This window comes from Lepisma saccharinum, chromosome 18 (assembly GCF_977018435.1).
Source record: "Lepisma saccharinum chromosome 18, izLepSacc3.1, whole genome shotgun sequence".
Taxonomy (NCBI): domain Eukaryota; kingdom Metazoa; phylum Arthropoda; class Insecta; order Zygentoma; family Lepismatidae; genus Lepisma; species Lepisma saccharinum.
In genome coordinates, this window is record NC_139246.1 from 11,068,968 (window position 1) to 11,086,601 (window position 17,634).

At 37.6% G+C, this 17,634-nt stretch overlaps 1 protein-coding gene across 2 annotated transcripts in view; it reads left to right on the forward strand.

The window, feature by feature from the left end:
* Nucleotides 1-17,634, forward strand: part of LOC146001841 (organic anion transporter 3-like) — a 127,369-nt gene that overhangs the window by 107,243 nt on the left and 2,492 nt on the right. For both annotated transcript variants that reach the window (XM_083139531.1, XM_083139532.1), the window contains 4 exons: nt 3,177-3,373; nt 8,893-9,153; nt 13,148-13,389; nt 17,430-17,614. In XM_083139531.1, the coding sequence (XP_082995657.1) occupies nt 3,177-3,373; nt 8,893-9,153; nt 13,148-13,389; nt 17,430-17,614 (885 nt within the window). The remainder of the gene's footprint in view (nt 1-3,176; nt 3,374-8,892; nt 9,154-13,147; nt 13,390-17,429; nt 17,615-17,634) is intronic.

Consider the following 17,634-nt stretch of genomic DNA (forward strand, 5'->3'; position numbering starts at 1 on the left):
GTATGCAATGTGTGCAGAAAGAAGGCCACTGTTGTGAAGGTTAGTTGTCTGTGAGTGACAGAAATTGAGAATGGCACTCTTTGAGCAACAAGCAAATGTCAAGTTGTGCCAAAAATTAGACAATTCTGCAAGCAAATTAAACGTTTTAGATTATTATTATCAATTAAGTGTATAGTGAAGAAACCTTCAGCTGTAGTGCTGTGCTTAAGTGACACAACTGTTTTGCACAGGGAAAGGACAGTTTGGAAGATGGGCACAGTGATTTATGCACACAGCCCCAACACCTCCCTAATTTTTTCAGAAAGGCCCATTTATTGGTAATTTTGACTCTCTGACCAATATAAGTATATCATTTAATGATAAAATTGTTGATAATTTTACAGATGGCATATTTGCTCTACTTTATATACAGTTATAATTCATGTTCTGTGGTTTTGCAAAATATTTTTCTAAACCAAAATCCATTGCAGAGTTTCATATATTAATTAAGGGGTGAATGATCAGTGTTTGCCTATTAATATCCATAGTTTTTGTTGACTAAGGCAGATATAGTTGTGGCACAAACATTCAAAGAATGATTCCTGTAAACATTCAGTCCTTTTTATATCAAACCTGTCGCTTTATTTCCCGTAATTTTGTTTCAAGCCATTAAATAAAGCAGAAATTGAAGTTCCATGTATATTTTGTTTTTCACTACTGTCATATTTCTCAAATAATCCCTTCTAGTTCTAAGAGTAGTGACTGTAGGTCAGCTGTGCAGATTGTGGCCCTGACAAAGTTTCCAAGAAATTCACTTCAATATAAAAAGTAGCATAGAAATGAAGTAAATGATGGAAGACTATTAAAAATATTATTACATATTTTATTTTACCTATATATTTTTACATGTATCAGTAATATATTCTACCTATGTATAAAGATCTGGGCCATGATAATTAGGAAAAAGTTTGTATATGACATACATATTTCTGATGTTACTAAATATAAAAGTAAATTACTAAATATTTAAAAATACATTATTATTAAATATAAAGGAATTAATTTTTTACTTTTATATCTATCAGATATTTAAAAAGTAAATTAATTACTTTGCTATTTGAATAAAGTTGAATAGTTTTATTATGAATAAGCTTTTGTTTAGATTTTGCTTTCTATTAATATAAATCAATTAGATTTCGTAGTTATGTTTGTCTTGTATTCTTCTTCTACTTTTATTGCACATATATTGTTATTGTTGTAGATATGTTAATGATATCTTGAAAGAGAAGGGGGGTAGAAGGCATAAAACACTCACATCCACACTACTTTGTGTGTGTTTTTTATATTATCCTTAGTAAAGTATATTTTATGTCAAACTAATTGCTTATCTTTGGTTTTTATAATGAAAACTTCCCCCCCCCTGAAAGTTTTTTAGTCCAAGACTGTTGGTAGGGGGGAATCCCCCTGTCCCCTGATGATTTCTCATCCTGGGATATAGGGGCTTCCCCGATGGTGCAGTGGTAGCGTCGTCACCTTGTAATCAAGGGGTCCCGGGTTCGATACCCGGTGGAGGTACATAGTGGTTCGGATCCCACTTTAATACTGTAGGTCCAGTCCCGATTAGCCTTACTGTGCATAAAGTGGACTTAAACACCAATTCAATCAATCAATCAATCATCCTGGGATAATGTAAAATCCAGGAACATAAAACCAGGATTTCACTATGTACGAGGTGTGTTAAAAAAAAGGCCGAACTTTTTTAATAGCGTGCCAACGGTTGCAGATGGCATGATCGGACTACCGTGCGCACTTAGCGGCATATCTTAGTAAGAGATCGCCTTTTACTGGGTTCCAATCTATGTGTTAGTTGTTGAGTAGCAGCCGATTGAGTGAGGTCATGCACAAGCGGCTCGTCGGATTAGTGACAAAGCAACAATGAAAGAGTTGGAGGAACAATGCGCGAATGTGAAATTTTGCGTAAAACTTGGGAAAACTTTTACGGAAACATTTCAAATGCTTCACCAAGCATACAGGGATGACTGCATGAGCCGAACACAGTGCCATGATTGGTTTAAGCATTTTAAGGAGGGCAGGAGTTCGATTCCCGAAGATCGAAGGGCTGGGCAACCTTCCACGTCAAAAGATGATCAAAATGTTGAGATTGTTCGTGCCGTGATTCGTGAAAAATCGTCGTTTAACTGTCCATGAGGTTGCTGAAGAAGTTGGCATAAGTGTAACATCCTGCCATAAAATCCTGACTGAAAAACTTGACATGCATTGCATCAGTGCAAAATTCGTTCCACGTTTGTTGACAGATGACCAGAAGCAGAATCGAGTTCTAATCTGTCACGAATTGCTTGCAAATGCAAATGCAGACGAAAACTTTCTCAAGAACATCGTAACAGGAGATGAGACGTGGGTTTACGGATACGATGTGGAAACGAAGAGGCAGTCTTCGCAATGGGTGGGGAGGGGTCTCCTCAACCAAAGAAAGCACGGATGAGTCTGTCAAAAATCAAGGTGATGATGGTTGTGTTTTTTATTGGAAAGGCATTGTACACGATGAATTTGTACCACCAGGTCAGACGGTAAAGAAGGAAGTCTACCAGAGAATTCTAACACGATTGAGAGATGCTGTGCTTAGGAAGAGGCCTGAACTGTGGGGGAATCAGTCGTGGATGTTGCATCATGACAACGCTCCACCGCACACATCGCTTCATGTCACAAGTTATCTGGTAAAAAATCACACTTCTGTTGTGCCCCACGCACCCTATTCTCCAGAATTGGCCCCTGCAGACTTTTTTCTCTTCCCCAAATTAAAAACCACTTTGAAAGGACGGCGTTTTCATACCATCGAGGAAATTCAGAAAAAATGCAACAAGACTACTGCGCACCATTGAAGAAAATGCATTCCAGCAGGCATTCCAAAATTGGAAGAAACAATGGCAACGGTGCATTGACGCTGGGAGGGGGTGCTTTGAAGGGGTTAGTGGTTGAAAGTGTGCATCATGAGCAATAAAGCAAGAACAGCAAAAGTTTGGTCTTTTTTTAACACACCTTGTATGCTGAATGAAGCACATTACTCTAATAGATACCAAAAGTTATAGTTATGCACCTACAAACATGAATTTCACATTTGTCCTCACATAGAAAACTTGTATGTGTATGTAGGTATGTAACCAATGAAATCTTTCTAGGGTTTGCAAGGCACTACATACGCACTGTTGGTGGAGATGTTTCCCCCACGCCTACGGACAGCAGTAGGTGTGGTGCTTGAAGTCTATTGGGCCCTAGGATTAGCTTTACTTGCAGGTGCTGCGTACTTTGTTCCGAACTGGAGGAACCTCCAGTTATCTTTAGGAATACCGACTGCAGTCACCATCTTGTATATTTGGTAAGTTTACGGGATTCATTTGCGACGAGTTTGTGTACAATGGTGTGAATTTGGGCCAGCCATTATAAATTACATCAGTATGTAAGAGTGTTGTAACGGACCATTTAGTAAAGTGCATTTATCTTTATTGAAATATTTGAGCTCGTGGGTATTGATTTGGTGCTAGTCTCAACAATACTAGAAGTCTACTTTACGCATATCAGCATGTAACATTAAAGCATACAGTCACTGTCTCTATGGGAACCAGAAGCATGGAAAAGGGATAACTCCAATCTATTGGCTGAAGGCCAAGGTTAGAGTAAGGACGAGTGGCTAACCCGTAAAAGGGTGAACTATTTTAACCTTTTATAGCCTGAATTTTTGTTATGGAACAAAATGGCAGTTTGAAACATTTATATGTATGGGTAAGACTTCCTTTGGCAGGATTGCCAACAAAAAATCATCTGACATTGTAATAATACTAATTACAACTGATGGGATTTCAAGCAGATTGGATGAGATACCTACGAAAAGTAGTAGGAAGGGTTAGAAGAGATAGGATTAGAAAAACCACCATTAGAGATCAGTTACAGCAAAAACCACTATTGGAAACAATAGAGAGAAAGACACTGTAATGGTTTGGACACATTACAAGAATGGAGGAGGATCGCAAGCCCAGACAGGTGCTGGAGGCCAGACCAGAAGGCAAGGGGGAAGAGGACGACCAAGAGTTCAATGGGAAGAGTATGTGGAAAAGATAGGAAAGAAGAAAGGGAAAACAATGCCGGAAGTCCGAAAACTAGCCTTAGACCGAAAAGTGTACAGGAAATGGATGATGGAACCGGACGCTTAATGGCAGAAGGGGATGGAAAAGAAAAAGAAGAACAACTGATGGGACCCGGAAGTCCCGACATGCCACTTACGTTTTGTGTATAAACAGAAAAATTATATATGAGATGGTGCTTGATTATAAAATATATACTCCCTTCAACACCTACTTGCAAAATATCTACACTAGGGTGCTGCATAGAGGCATTTTTGCTCGATCGTCTAGTAATTCGCACGGATGACGCTAGATGGCTTACGGAATGGACAGTTTCTTCACTCGAGCGAATAACGCCCGAACATTCAAATTGTGGATCGCAAAACGTAAGTTAATAATATATATTAAACTTGTGAGTAATTCGCACAACTTTCATCATGACTTCCCATGAGAGATAAAATTAAGGAAATAGGTTGGTATCACTTTCGGTCATTTCAGAGAGATTTTCAAAGTGATCTTGCGTGGATGCTTTCCAGTTGTGTAAAGAGCGTGGGAGTGTCTTCACGTTTTGAGAACCTTGAGGCAATAAGATTTGTCAAATTGTTCGATAGCGGAAAATTTCGCAGATATCCAAAGGAGTTTGGAATTTATTGTGGTGAGTACATCGTCTATGCATGTGTTTCTTTGGTTTGAAAAGAAATTTTTAAAGTTTGTGTTTAACTTTCTATTGTAATGTTTGGCTCCGAATGCGATTTTTAGGGTGTCCACAAATCCTAAATTGCAATCACGCAGCGTAAATTAAATAAATGAGTCCCCCCCTTTATTTTACCTAACTGCCCACATTAAAAAAATAATGAACAAATAAAGGTATTAATAAATAAATAAGAAATTACGTACCCCTTTAGTCGTATACGGAAAGTTTGCATATGTAAGACGTTTACTACTATACGAAGAACGTTACCTGGAATTTCGAAAGTAAATGTGATGTTTGCGGATCATATGGTTTATTTTTAGAACTGCCACTTTATTATGAAATTTGGCAAATCCAGCGACCGGGCCAATGAGGCTATAAACCTTTAATCTCTCCTCTTGGCATGCCATTGTACTACATGTTTTGTTGTACTGAAACATTGCTTGCCTCCTTCGTAAGACTACGCTTCACTACTGTTTAACACCTTGCATTCTGTTGTTTTTTTTCTTTTGCCTGTCTGGATTAAACCAAGTCCAGCTTATCTGGGTCCAGATTAACGAGGTTTTACTGTATATGAAAATATGAACACAGCAGATGTTTCAAAACACGTATTTATCTACTGAAAACAGTAAACAGAATTTTCATCAGGGTTCAAAGGTGAAATCCTTTAGTCAAGTGAAAAAGATTGCTTGAAGTTTGTTTCTGCATGCTATAAGCTTGCAGGAACTGAATCAAGCAAACTAGTTACCATGTGTCACACGTGGCAGCAATCTTCCCAAGTAGGTGTTTGCCCTTGCGAACTAAAATCTCACTTTTATGAAGAATGTGACGCAAGAACAAGCTAACTTTGACAAGCTATGGTAAGCTTTACACAAGCCTGTGTACAATCTCAGTTGTGCACGTCAATTTATCAGTGTTTTGTTTTAAAATATGCAAGAATTATATCAGAGTATTAAAATAACTTTAATGTATTCACAAAGCATAGTTCTTCACACAATACTGGTGCAATATAAAATGAAAAATAAAATTTTACATAATTTTCAGGTTAATTTCACTCTGTGAACATTTTGTGCAGTATTTTTAGACCCAGCGAAAGAACAAAATGTTGGGAAAGTATCTGCCAATATCAGAACATAAATTCCAACCAATACTTTATCATACCGGTACTAACAGTATTGGCCAATATCGATTATCTTTTTGTCTTATTTTTTTTTCTTTTTAATACTTTACTTTCAATTAATATACCAGTTCAGACCTTAGACCTTGTGCACAATAACTGAATTATAAGATGAATTTGTGGTACATTCACCATGTGTCTGGCTTTAAAAAGTATTTTCTGGAGTGAATTACAAAAGAGAGAAATATCATCGCAGAATCATGACTTCAAATGGCTTCAGTATGAAATAAGACCTTATGTGCACATCTAACAAGCAAATTCACGGTGACCTTATCACAAATTCTGTCTCATCATATTACCTGTATGTACATAGGTTTAAACAGTTTCATTTAGATATTAATGTTGTACATACTTTCTGTTTTCATTTCTGATAATTCTGCATTTCTTACAGTGCTTATTATTAATGTGTCAAAATCCTGATAAATTGCACGTTTGTAATAATTAAGGTTTTCTTCTTTTGTGTTCAAAATTAGTGGTAATATGACTTGAAGTTATTAGTTTGGCACTGAACTGAATCTATCAGGTTACAATATTTGGTGACTATGCAATTCTGATCCTTATGAAGGATTGCAAATCATCTTGTCTTTTTGGTATCTTCCAATCACTTTAAATTTCCTTTACATTTCTTTGGTCAATCAGTTTCATACCTTGCTAGTTTCATCATGATTATGTGTAAACGAATGCTTGGTGAAATTCAACAGAGAACAACAACAACAACAAAATATCTTAGCTTGGATTCAAACTCAGAATCTGTAGCTTCAAAGCATTAATCAATTTATGTCATGCTTCACATGTTAGCAAATTTTCTGAAACATTTGGCATCTGATGGGTTTCACCTTTCAAGGAATGTCTCCATACAAAAATAAAGTAATATTTTAAAGAAATTCAGATTTAATTATTAATTTTATTCCATGTTATCTGATGACAGCTCTTACAAGTGTTTATTTCCCAAATACATGACTTTTTGGACTTTTGGTTTTTGCTATTGAATTGCATTTTCGCAACTAATTTTGGTAACTAATTCTCATGCATTAGTTGCCAAATGGCATGTAAAATTAACATCCAATATCAAATCCTGCAGGGAATACTTGAGCAGTAATTCTGAACAATTTTTTAAAGAATTTTCAATATCAGGATCATTTGAATAATTACTGCTGAAGCGTACCCATGGTTCGTTTGAGCCCTCGTACAAATGTTTGGTATATTGCCAGAACTGAACCTGCTGAAAATTCTGTCTACTGTTTTCAGTAGATCTATACTTGTTTTGAAGCATCTACGGTGTTCAGATCTTCAAACAGATGTAAATAAAAACTGTTAATAAGGAGGAGTGAAATGTAATATTTACAGAAACCATCTTAAGCTAAACACACTACATGCATATATAATATTGAAGAAATTATTTTCACTTGTAGTTTCTCTACTGTACTGTTTTCAGTAGATCAACAGGTGTTTTGAAACATCTACTGTGTAGAAGTAGATGTAACAACAAATTGTTAATCGGAATGACAAGTTGTATTTACAGCCAACATGTTGAGCTAGACACACTATATTTAATTATACATGTACTACAGAAGAGAATATTTCACTTGTAGTTCTTCTACTGTACATGTCCATTAGACCTACTGATGGTGTTCAGTAGGAAACCATCGAGTTTCAGAAGATTTCCGAGAACCACAGTAGAGTATAAAGTGCTGGTCCCCAAAGCAACCTCACTTTACTTCAAAGAAAGTTCCGAAAGATCAGTTTTCCCCGTTACAACCATATATCAGGTCCACGTGGAGTCCAGTAAATCCTCCCCTGAAACCTTTTCCAGCAATAGTGTCCGTCCAAGAAATGACAGCTCTTGTCAACTTCACATGGACTAAATGGTTGCTAATTCAATTTCTTTAGAGATTTTTTGAACGCGAGGTTGCGATTCTTTATCTTTGCTAGGTTGTGTTATTATGCTGTGTTATTTTTTTATATATGAGATAAAGACCATGGGAGTAAACGTCTAAACACTGCAGGCAAAAGTGACAACAGGGCTTTGCTGAAAAACAGGTGGTGGCTCGAAACCAGATACGGTTTCGGTCAGCTTCCTCTGGGGTTGTGTCAAAGATGCCGAACTGGTGATACTTAGAAGACTTAGGGTATACAATTGATAACAGTAGATTCTGTTTACTGTAAACCGTAGAAACTTCCAGCAGGGATATTAGTATCAGTGTTTTTTTTAGAAGAAACTGGCTTGAAATTAATAGCATACCAGTTCCAGAAAAATACTGGTATTGACTGGTTTAGATAAAACAGTAATTTTCAGTATTGTGCTGTGTGGTTTTAATGCACACAGCTGGAAAATGGAAATATATATCTAAAAGTTTGGATATTTGTAAATGCTCTGGCCTAGGTTGCTTTTTGTCCTGTAGCTGGGGAAGGCAACGGTTGTTTTCCCTCAACGGCCTTCCTGTTTGAAAAGTAACAATAGGGCCTTGTCCTGGTGGTTGGGGGTGGGCCAGTTTTTCGGAGGTATATATACACCAGGTTCCGACTTGTTACGCAGATACTCAAACAGTTGCCGACTCTCTCAGATACTCCGATACAAGGCCATGGATTGAGGCAGTTTTTACTGAGCCAGATGGATGCATAGAGATGCACAGAGAGTGAGCACCGTATGTATAGGGACCTCTGCATAATAAACTGCAAGAGTGGGTTTCCTGGAAGTCCTGTTAAGTGCATTTCTCTGTTTTGGGGCAAAAGGCAACCGGGAGCAGTTGTTAATGGATCGTAACGGAATGATGTATATACGGAGTTGGGGATGTATGTGTAAATAAACTGTACATACAACAGAGAAATCCGTGAGACTGTATTCTTCGCAACAATTGCAATCATGTTGTTTGCCTAGATTTGAATGACTAATGTGCAATGAATTTCAGGATTGTTCCTGAATCTGCAAGATGGCTGTTGGCGCATGGGAAAGTGGAGCAGGCTCGTAAGGTTATTGAGAAACTGGCCACCTACAATGGGATCAATGTAACTGATGAGCTAGGGCCACAGTTGAAGGAAATTAGCCAAGCCATGGTTGACTCTACTGCTAAGAAGGATGGAAAGGACGGCCAAAAGCAAGGAGCGGGAGTACTAGATCTCATGATAAAGCCTCATCTGAGGAAATACAGTCTTACCATGTTCTATATTTGGTGAGTAACAGTGTGCTTACAATTTTTTGCTTTGGGAAGATGGCCACAGAGTGGTAAAGGTGGCCAGAGAGTGGTGCTAACCCCACATCCCCTAAATGTGCCTTCATGACATAGTGCTATATGCACAGGAAATTTTACCTTTACCCTTGCATGCAATATTCTTCTTTTTTTTTTTACTTTTTCGCATAAAATGGAAACAAGCATGTTTCAGACATGATTGACCAAAGATAGCATTTTTATTAGCGTTAATTTCCAAAAAAACTTCGTTTGCCACTTTCCACGGTTACCGACGAAGTTAATAAATTCAAAGTTCTACACTCACATTAGGTGCAAAATCATGACCCTTTATCAGTTTAAGGTCTCCTTTGGTCTAATTGTTTTATTATTGCCGAAAGCACTTTTAGTTCATCTTTTAATTCAGTAGCCTTCATGTATAATATTCCGGCAAGTTTTCTACACTTTTCAGACAAAAATATAATAGATGGCATGTCTTTATGCTTACTAATATCATAAAATAAATTGAAAAATCACTATGATGTTTAAGCTACTCAAAACTTCCTCTTAGAGCTAAAATAATCGTCTAGGACCTGGTAATAAAAATCAACTTTCTACCATTTTTGTGGATCTTCAAGAGTTTCATCATATTGAAACTGCTTCTTCTTTCGATTTCGGCACTGTACAGTGTTGCCTATCTTTGGATCATCTATATCTAAATTCGATGCCAATTCTTCTGATGAACCGGGACTCACAGGTCGCCGCCCCCTGATGCCTCCACGAGTGGAGGGAGGAGGCCCTGACAGGCTGCCAAATGGCATCTAAGAAATGTTGAAATTTTTCATCACTCCTGCTTTTTTTCAAAGCACTGATATGTTTACAAGAAATCATCTAGCAGCATCTAACACATCGCAGATTAATGTTTTGAAGACATTTGCTAATTATATTACATGAAGTAAAACATCATACCAGATAACTAGTGAGCAAAGGAATGTAAAGCCACAGAAGTGGTTTGAAATACACTGAGCCTCCCTCATGTATGACCATTTGGGCAGTTTTATTGTAGCCACTTATTTGAAGGAGCGCATCATAGACTTCTCCCACTTGATATCTCAATGGAGTTAAGGCATGCAATCTGCTTTCCCTCCTTGGGGCACTCAGTGGTTTTAAAGTGAGTCTACTGATATGTTCCTTCAAAATGGTGGGTTGGCATATATTAACTTCCAAGTTATATAATATAATATAATATTATAACTTTCAAGTTTTCAATAGGCTTATTTTTTTCTTCTCTTCAAATTTTGCCACCCTGAAAATTTGCTGCTCTGGGCGGTGGCATGGTTTCTCCCCCCATCCTTCTTCCGCCAGCCCTGCATGGAATGCTCACTCAAATTCATATGTCAGTTGTTGCACCTTGGCTGATGTAGTTGCAGTGCTGAGGAACAGCTATGACGTGTGTGTGGGTGCACAAATGACAATGCATGGGCCAAATAATGTACTGTAGTGTAGTGTAGAGTTTGCAAATATGTTATAATGTAAATAAATACGTAGATACATATGCTATAATAAATATATAATATACATCTAGAGGTAATATGTACTATTCAATGTAATCTTCTCGGACATCCTGTTGATAATTCTAAATGAGACTACCAATTTTTAAGAGTTACTCTTACAAATATTCTGCAAAAAAAAAAAAAAAAAAAAGTGGGGAGGAGAACATTTTGTGGTTGTGTTAACAGTTACGAAGGTGTACCCAAAAGAAACCGGAAAACATATCTGGCAGGAAAGCCCGATGTACTTCCGACTTCCACTGTGAGATGTAGTGAGGAGACACTATGACACGCCAGTGTGCTGAGCGCCGTTGCCCTGTGTAGATGTGCTGTGCCGCAAGTTCTTTGTGTTAAACGTTTGCTGTGAATTTTGCTATGGCGGATCAGAAGGAACAGAGTGTGTGCGTGAAATTTTGTTTCCTATTATGGAAAACTGCAGCTGAGACTGTAGCGATGCTTAAAGAAGCATTTAAAGAAGGTAAAACGCAAGTGTAGGAGTGGTTTGCATGTTTCAAAAAGGGGGAAATGTCAGTGGAAGACCATTTGCGATGTGGACGACCTGCCACAGCAAGAAATGACGAAAACATTGAAAAAGTGTGAAATGCTGTTTATGAAGATAGTCGTCGTACTATTGAAGAGATTGCTGAAGTGATGTCTTTGTCTTGGAGTTCGTGCCAGCAAATTTTAACAGCGATTGCGTGAAAATGTGCAGCGAAAATGTCCAAAAATGTGGAAGTGTGGCAACTCGTTGCTCCACCACGACAATGCCCCAGCCCACACTGCTGTGCGTGTCCGAACAGTTTTTGGCAAAAAACCAAATGACGGTTGTTCCTCACCCTTCGTATTCACCGGACCTTGCATCTTTTGATTTTTTTTTTATTGCCCCGCATGAAGAACGAGGTCAAAGGCGAATGCTTTGACTATGTGGCTGAAGTTCAGGAACATGCACTTCAGGCCTTTATTAATATCCCAGTTGAGGACTTCCAAAAATGTTTCAAGCAATGGGAATGCCGTTTGGATAAGTGCATCACGTCATATTGACAATACTTTGAAGGAGAAGGAGAAGTTAATAAAACTCATCTTTTTTTACATATTCTGGTTTCTTTTGGGTATGCCCTCGTATGCAGACTATATGTTATGCTAGCAGTGTCTTAGTTTGCCATCAGTTGGACTCGGTGGTTTTGGGGCTGAAAAGTTGCAGAATGCAGTCTTTATGGTTCAGGTGCATTGGTTTCTTCTATGGCAACCAAAAACAGAGTGGGCTGGTGATGAGGGATTTAGCAGCCATAAATGCTCATGAAATGGAATCTGAGTAAGCATTAAGTACTATAATAATATTATTAAGTAATAGTGCAATGAGTGGCTTTCATTATATCTTCACCACTGGTTTTTATATCAAATATTTATCGTTTATTACTAGATGTCACTGTGTTGATTGCATATTTTCTGGACTGTTGATATCCACACGAAATAAAGTTTCCAAAATGTATCATCACTAATTATTTTTTTTAAAATATAATTATAGTGCTTCCTTTTATGTATCTCTCTAATTTATTATTAGCACTTGGATTAATTTTAATTTAACTTTTTAAGGTGAAGAAGTATGTTGGGTGAACATTTCTCTTCTTTCTGTATACAGTTGACTCTTTTTAATTCCAACTTGGATAAGTCAAATTGTGTAATTTGAACAAAACTCTTTTTCCTTGAAATTCCTATGGAAACCAATGTTAAAAATTCGTATGTAATTGGAATTTTGGAACATTTTATTTCGATAACTCAAAGTTTCTGTTTGCTGGTATACAGCTTCCATTCTCTCGTCAATAATGTGGGATTTCCCACCCCTTTTGTGTGTAGCTATTTGTCCTCCAACCCCCACTAGCCAATGATTTGTGAAAGTCCTCAGTTGTCAGGATACATTGTTCGTAATGTCAAAGTGTGGCACCTATGATATCTTAATGTTAGGGATAAAAGTAGAAGTTCTAAGAGAAGCGGACAATTAGATTAACCATGTAAAAATAACCAAACAAAAATCATGAACTTCTTAGAGAGAACAGCTAGCTGGTGTTGTTGCAAGTGCATGTGATTTTGTGTGTTAATCCAGTGTACTTACGTAAACGTGTTTTCCATTTACTGGTAGCTTAATTACTATTGTGAGAGGAGTTATTTTCTTGCACTATAGGACCGTGCACAAAGTACAGCAAGTCTACTGCATTGAGTAATTTTGGTTTACTTATTTTTATTAATAATGCATCTTTTTGTTAATTCCGATTTTTTCGTGTCATCCTGAAATTTGAATTAATGAGTCAACTGTATGTCCAAAATTATTTATGTATATACATACATAGTGAACAGTAATGTACAGTATTTCCTAACATGAAGAATGAGTGTCTTGTCTCAAATAATAATTTGTGAAGTTTTGTTGTTTCTAATGATCATTTTATTAATTATAGGTTTTGCGTCTCATTATCATATTATGCCATTATGTTCCACATCCCAGACTTGAGTGGGGAAAGACATGTGAACTTTCTCATTGGTGCAGGGCTGGAATTGGTATCTTACGTCATAGCATATTTCATTCTTTCGAGATTTGGCCGCCGCATTCCCTTGAGTGTTTACCTTATGCTGAGTGGTGGCATATGCATCTCTGTAGGGACTCTGAGTGTTATGTTTGAGGATGCTTCAAATTCAGAAGGTGAGTTTGTCACTGACTCTGTACTTACCAATCACTTTTCAACCTATTGTGATATTTTCGATTCACTTTATTTTATGATACTACAGTGCGTTCACAACCAGAAATTCCTTGATTTCTGGGTGAATAGTATTCACAGATCTTGATTCACAAAATACTTTAAGATGTAATGAATTTCTTCTTTTTAATAGTGCATTAAAAAGTAAGGTCTCTTTACATAGTTACGAGGGTCACTATTTATATTTTGAGCCTTGGCAACACTGATTGAAGTTAGGCGTGATTTGACGTTTGCACGGAATCGTCTGGCATTATTGACCATAATGTACTTCAAATGTTTTGTCAATAGCTTGATTTGTGTTGTTTATGTTGCCTTGGAGATTGCGCGACAACAATAAAATGGAATTTACTCCATGATTTTTTACGATTTTCGACGTGGATTATCAAGACAAGAGTGCATCAACTTACTTCCACATTTGGGGATGAAGACCCATCCTTTGCCACTGTGAAACGCTGGTCGAATTTAATCGTGGCCGCCATTCGCTCACCGACGAGATTCGCGAAGGTCGTCCAAAATCAGTTGTTGTTCAAGAAAACATTGATGCTGTGCAAAACCTAATACTGCAAGATCATCATGTGACATACTGTGAGGTTGAGGCAACCATAGGCATTAGTTCCACCAGCATATATAAAATATTACATGATCATTTAGCTGTGAGAAAGGTATGTTCTCGTTGGATCCCACACAATTTGACAAAAACTCAAAAAGACGCTCGTGTCAATTGGTGCAAACAAATGCTCAATAAATACAATCGTGGTGCTTCAAAAGACGTATATAAGATTGTAACAGGTGACGAATCATGGATATATGCATATGAGCCGGAACGTAAACAGCAGTCGACTGTATGGGTGTTTCAAGATGAACCCAATCCAACAAAAGTTGTTCGCGCTCGAAGCACATCGAAACAAATGGTCCCCTGTTTTTTTCTGGAAAACTGGTCATGTGGCAACTGTGCCTTTAGAGGAACGTAGAACGGTCAACTCTGAATGGTACACAACAATTTGTTTGCCAGAGGTCTTCGGTCAAATACGGAAAACAAACAAACGCCGTCGGATCATTCTTCATCAAGACAATGCCAGCTGTCACACATCTCGTCTAACAATCGACTTTATGAACAGTCAAAAAATCGAATTGATGGGTCATCTACTGTACAGTCCTGATTTGGCACCCAATGACTTCTTCTTGTTCCCGAATGTCAAGAATAAATTGCGTGGACAACGATTTTCATCGGCGGAAGACGCCGTTGATGCGTTCAAAAACCATATTATGGAGGTGTCTCAAGAAGATTGGAAAAACTGCTTTGACAAATGGTTCGAACGAATGCAAAAGTGTATTGACCATAAAGGAGAATACTTCGAAAAACGATAAAGCAGTTTTCAATGCCAAATTCCTGTTTTTTCATTGTTAGGCTCAAAATATAAATAGTGACCCTCGTATACTTCTATTTGCAAGATTTTTAATTTTAGAAATTTTTAGACCGAATGTTTTCTCACAGCCAGACAGGTTTGTCGAGTTAATTTGTGTTGCATCGAGCTGCTTTTTGGTACACGTATCAACCCACAAAACTTTATTTCTCAGGCAGCTGCTGATAGTTTTGATACAGGCTGACAGATATGACCAAATTCTTCCTTTTCTTTGGTGCTGATTAGTACACTAACAATTTGCTATTTTTATTGGTATTATATATTTATTATATATTTTCTTTTCATTATATATTAATCACTAGGGCCCGGATAATTATGTACTAAAAAACTGAAAAATATGTATACACTATCTGGCCATTCGTCACCGGACACCTGGAACGAGTACTTTAATCCGGTTTCAGGCGTCCGTCAGTATCGTGTGGGGCCACCTTTCGCAGCAAGTACAGCCACAACCCTCTGAGGAAGACTGTCCACCAAATTGCGATAGGTTTCGACGGGAATCCTGCTCCATTCCTCTTGCAAAGCGGCGAACAACTCTTTAGTGTTTTTTGGGGGGTGTGGCCTGGCTCTCAACCGGCGCTCCAACTCGTCCCAAAGATGCTCATTCAGGTTGAGATCAGGACTTTGGGCGGGCCAATCAAGTTTTTGCACACCCATATCCTCGAACCACGTGTTGATCACACCTGCCGTATGACATGGGGCATTGTCGTGCTGAAACAGATAAGGACCACTACCGAATTGTGCCCACAATGTCGGTAGCGCAGAATTGTCCAGGATCGTTAGGTATGCATCTGCATTCATGTTTCCACGCACTAACACAAGGGGACCAAGACCATACCAGGAGAAGCATGACCACACCATGATGCTTCCACATGCCTTTGGTGGGGTGTCCGGTGACGAATGGCCAGATAGTGTATATACATATATGTATTAAAAATTCAAAAATTTGTAATTAAACCATCCAAAAAGTAAGAAATATGTAACATAAGAAATATCACATTACCCGCATGTATGTTCTATTTTCTTGGAACAAATTCCTCAAATCAGGCAAATGAACAAAAAGCACATCTGAAATACAATATTAGGCATACACTTTTTGAATTACTGTTACTTTTACAACACATGTCCCCTGTAACTGTAAGAAACAAAAATTGGTTTCAAATTGTCAAACACGAAACTTCTCCTGTTATCGCGTAACAGGGCTTTGTATTGACTAAATGGCCTCTACACTTCACACGAAGTAATTGGTGCATATTTAAACTTGCGCACAAATCTTCTGGTGTGCACTCAATATCAAAAGCATCAGAGCTTTTGCCTTCAATAGCACAGATTGTATTGAAGCACGGAACACATCTTTTTCTTCACTGCACCCCCAACAGTTGCTTCAACACTTTCCAGGGAAGCGACTGTAGAATGAACAAGTTTAAGGCTGTCAGAAATTTGGCATCATAGGTTTCTTCCTCTTTTTCGTCCGTCCCTCTATTGCAAAACCACCACGCTAGCCTCGGAATTGACTTGACGTTTTACTCTTCTGTTGAATGCCAGTGAAGTATTTAGCAATGGTCTTGCTGACATGAGCAGAAGTGGAGGCTTTACTATGCTCATTTCTTGCACATTCTGTCATGTATATGTGCAAAAATCAAGAAATATGTAAATATATGTGCTTATAGAGTGAAATATGTAAAAATATGTGCTCACGAGTTTAATATGTAAATATATGTAGTTTAAAATACACGTTTTTAGGCACTTTTCCAAATGAAACTCAAAAATTTCACTAATTTGATCCAAAAATGTTGACAGAAAAAAATTATGTAATTAAATAATTATCTGGGCCCTATTAATCACACACTTTTACTCCCATTACATTGATTAAATAATTAAATAATAATGTAATAAGATAAGAATTTCTTAAAAATTGAGTTAATTAAGTTTTCCAAATTAGCTTTGTCAAAATATTTCTTCCATAGTCAACAGGATCAAGGATTCGGTGAAATGTGAGCGGGGAAAAATATAGGAAGATCGATTACACATTGACAATTTACGTTCTTAAAAGCCATCCTAAGTTAAAACCAAGAACTTATTGGTCCTCCTGTATAAATGTTTAAAAAACTGTAAAAACCTTTAAAATTCTAAAAACCGTTCACTATTTCTCAGTCAAGTTGTCCGCACCTAATCTTTGATCCTGTTGACTATGGAAGAAATATTTTGACAAAGCTAACACCCTATGAATTGCTTATAACCTAAAGAAGAGAGAAGTAATTGAAGAACGAACTATACTCGCAAAAAATGTAAGTAAAACTGAATTTATATTGGACATCTTGTAGCTGCAGATTAGTTTCAAAGTTGCAAAGAATTACTCTAAATCATTAACGAGGATCGCTTCCAACTAGCAATGATATTGAGAAGGGAAACTGCATAAGATGGACATAACAAGCCGAGTACCCCAGAAGGGTAGGGGAGACTAATTTTTGGTCTGGGGTGTATATTTAAATGATCGTATTCGATTGAGTTACCATTACAATATTTCTGTGAACCAACGGAACTATGCTTTCTTTCTCCAGCAACCATAAGTTTACTGAAAACTGGACTTGCTCTGCTTGGTAAGTCTACCATTGTGAGCTGCTTCTGTGCGATCTTCATTTATTCATCGGAGCTCTTCCCAACTGTCCTTCGTGCAGCTGCAATGGGACAGTGTGCTTTCTGGGGACGAGTCGGTAGCTTGCTAGCTCCGCAAGTGTTACTTTTGGTAAGTCAATCTTTGTTTTA